At 31.5% G+C, this 2,544-nt stretch overlaps 1 protein-coding gene across 1 annotated transcript; it reads left to right on the forward strand.

Moving 5' to 3' along the window:
* The first annotated feature begins 227 nt into the window (after window positions 1-227).
* Window positions 228-599, forward strand: LOC130452209 (histone H2B). The gene has a single exon (XM_056791506.1). It carries the CDS (start codon window positions 228-230, stop codon window positions 597-599), a length of 372 nt encoding a protein of 123 aa, XP_056647484.1.
* Window positions 600-2,544: the final 1,945 nt, after the last annotated feature.

A 2,544-nucleotide genomic window follows, 5' to 3' on the forward strand; every position in this document is an offset into this window, starting at 1 on the left:
AACTAACTGTTAAACAAAAAATTTACACTCGACCTATTTATTTATATTAACATGCCCTACCAATGAAATTATAGCAAATGCGCAAACGTAGAAAGGCGGAGCCTATTAGAATTACGTACGTTGATATAAAAGAGATGGACATAAGTGCTGTTAACTGCTAATTTTACCCATTTTTCGATAAAAACGGTACGTCATTCGAGTGTTTTTATTTTATTTCAAGAGAAATAATGCCACCAAAAGCTAGCGGAAAGGCAGCGAAAAAAGCCGGAAAGGCTCAAAAGAATATTTCGAAAGCCGATAAAAAGAAAAAAAGGAGGAGGAAGGAAAGTTATGCTATTTACATTTACAAAGTACTTAAGCAAGTTCATCCTGATACCGGTATATCGAGTAAAGCTATGAGTATAATGAATAGTTTTGTTAATGATATATTCGAACGAATCGCCGCCGAAGCATCCAGATTGGCTCATTATAATAAACGTTCAACAATTACAAGTAGAGAAATTCAAACTGCAGTGAGATTATTGCTTCCCGGAGAATTAGCAAAACACGCAGTCAGTGAAGGAACTAAAGCCGTTACCAAATATACTAGTTCTAAATAATAAGTATAACACATCTACTATATTGACCGAAAATTTTTTATTTTATTTACTTAAATGGTAACATCGACAAAAAAAAAAAAAAAAACGGTTCTTTTCAGAACCACAATACTACTTTTTTTTATTTATATGATATATGATAACAACGAACGAACGACTGACTGACTTTAATTCAATTGATATTCCACTTAACTGAAAATTATGTATATATATATATATATATATATATATATATATATATAAAAACTTTCTAACGTCGCTTTTGTTTAAAAAAGTTTCATATACTAATTCACTGTCGGCTAAAGGCAAAAAAAAACCCGACCGTCGGTAAGATAAAACATACAAAGCGGTTGGTCGGTTGCCGTTGTCAAAGTAGTTTTTGTGGCGTCTTTGAAATTATGTTATAAACACTTTCTTTTTCTTTTCAAATTGGTTTGAAATTTTAAATAAAATATGTTCATTTCCTAAAATAATATACTATACAATGTAAAAAAGAATAAAAAATGTCGGATAAAATATTAAATATTGTAATAGACAGACATAGTTGCGAATAGAGCGAAGTAGCTCGTTCAAAGAAAATTTAATCAGTCAATCAATTTATTGTAATAATTATAATTTGCTACTACCACTTACCCACCATTCGATATCTAAAATGAAATATACGCGGGTTCCAATATTGAAATTTGATATTTTTCTTATATTTAGTATGTCGGAACACATTGTTATTGAAAAATACTCATAATAATATATTAGTTGGGAACATATAGTAGAAACGTGTCGCGTAAATCAGGGTAGACATGTCACCGTTCAAATGATAATTGCGGTATTATTTCAATTCGTTTTGATATTTTTAAATATTGGTCATTATTGTGAATAGACACGTTTCTCTTTACCTTCATTGTATTTTAAGAAGGACTTTTATTTAATTTCGAAATTATATCTAAAGTGCTAAGCATCGACGGAAATAAATTTTTAACCATTTTTAAGTGGTACTTTTTTTTAATAACAAACGTTGTTAGCAATTATTAAATTATAGTAAAACTTCGGCGAAAGTTCGAAGTATACCTTAGTTAGTTATTTGTCAATTTTTTTCATTACATTCGATTCGAAAATCTCGAAGAAACCAAGGTTTTTGAGGTTGGTTTGGTTTATGAGGTTCGTTTTTTAACTTAGTTCTATTCGTTCGTTCAGTCTTCCGTCCGCTTTATTTGAATGACTCCTCTTGTAACTCATTACACGCGAAAAATTAAAAGTCTTTTATACTTTTAAGTATATAGAGAGGTGAAATTTTTTAAAACTAAATATAAAAGTACATCCAATATTTTTTTTTTTTTTTTATATCAGTTTAGTGTAGTTTATCGACGATATAATAACTCTCAAGGTTGTTTGTTAGTAGTTATGGCGGATACAGAAAATCAAACTTCGGTTGTAACCGCAACGTCTGCGTCTAATTCACCGCAGGTTTCGTCGTCTCCAATAAATAAAAAGGAAAAAAAAGCTAAAAATCCTAGGACCAAACCATCTCATCCACCGACTTCGGAAATGGTAAACAATGCGATCAAAGGTTTAAAGGAACGCGGAGGCTCATCTTTACAAGCAATTAAAAAGTACATTGCTGCCAATTACAAAGTTGATGCAGAAAAAGTAGCGCCATTCATCAAAAAATATTTGAAAGCATCTGTAGTATCGGGATCTTTGGTACAAACTAAAGGTAAAGGAGCTTCCGGATCGTTCAAGTTAGCTTCGGCAACTTCGACTGGTGGTACTTCGGCTAAAACGAATGCTATTGACAAAAAGAAAAAGAAAACAGCCGCTTCTACTCCAGGCGTAACTAAATCCAAAAAAATTGTAACAGCTGCAAAAAGAAATGCTATTATTGCAGGAGGAGGAGGAGGAGGAGGAGGAGGAGGAGTGGATAAATCGAAAAGTATTAAGAAATCTAATAAAG

Source organism: Diorhabda sublineata, unplaced genomic scaffold (genome assembly GCF_026230105.1).
Source record: "Diorhabda sublineata isolate icDioSubl1.1 unplaced genomic scaffold, icDioSubl1.1 Dsub_29, whole genome shotgun sequence".
Classification (NCBI taxonomy): domain Eukaryota; kingdom Metazoa; phylum Arthropoda; class Insecta; order Coleoptera; family Chrysomelidae; genus Diorhabda; species Diorhabda sublineata.

What these genes read in the sequence shown, in the direction of transcription:
- LOC130452209 (XM_056791506.1), top strand. Translation starts at nt 228, where the DNA reads ATGCCACCAAAAGCTAGCGGAAAGGCAGCGAAAAAAGCCGGAAAGGCT.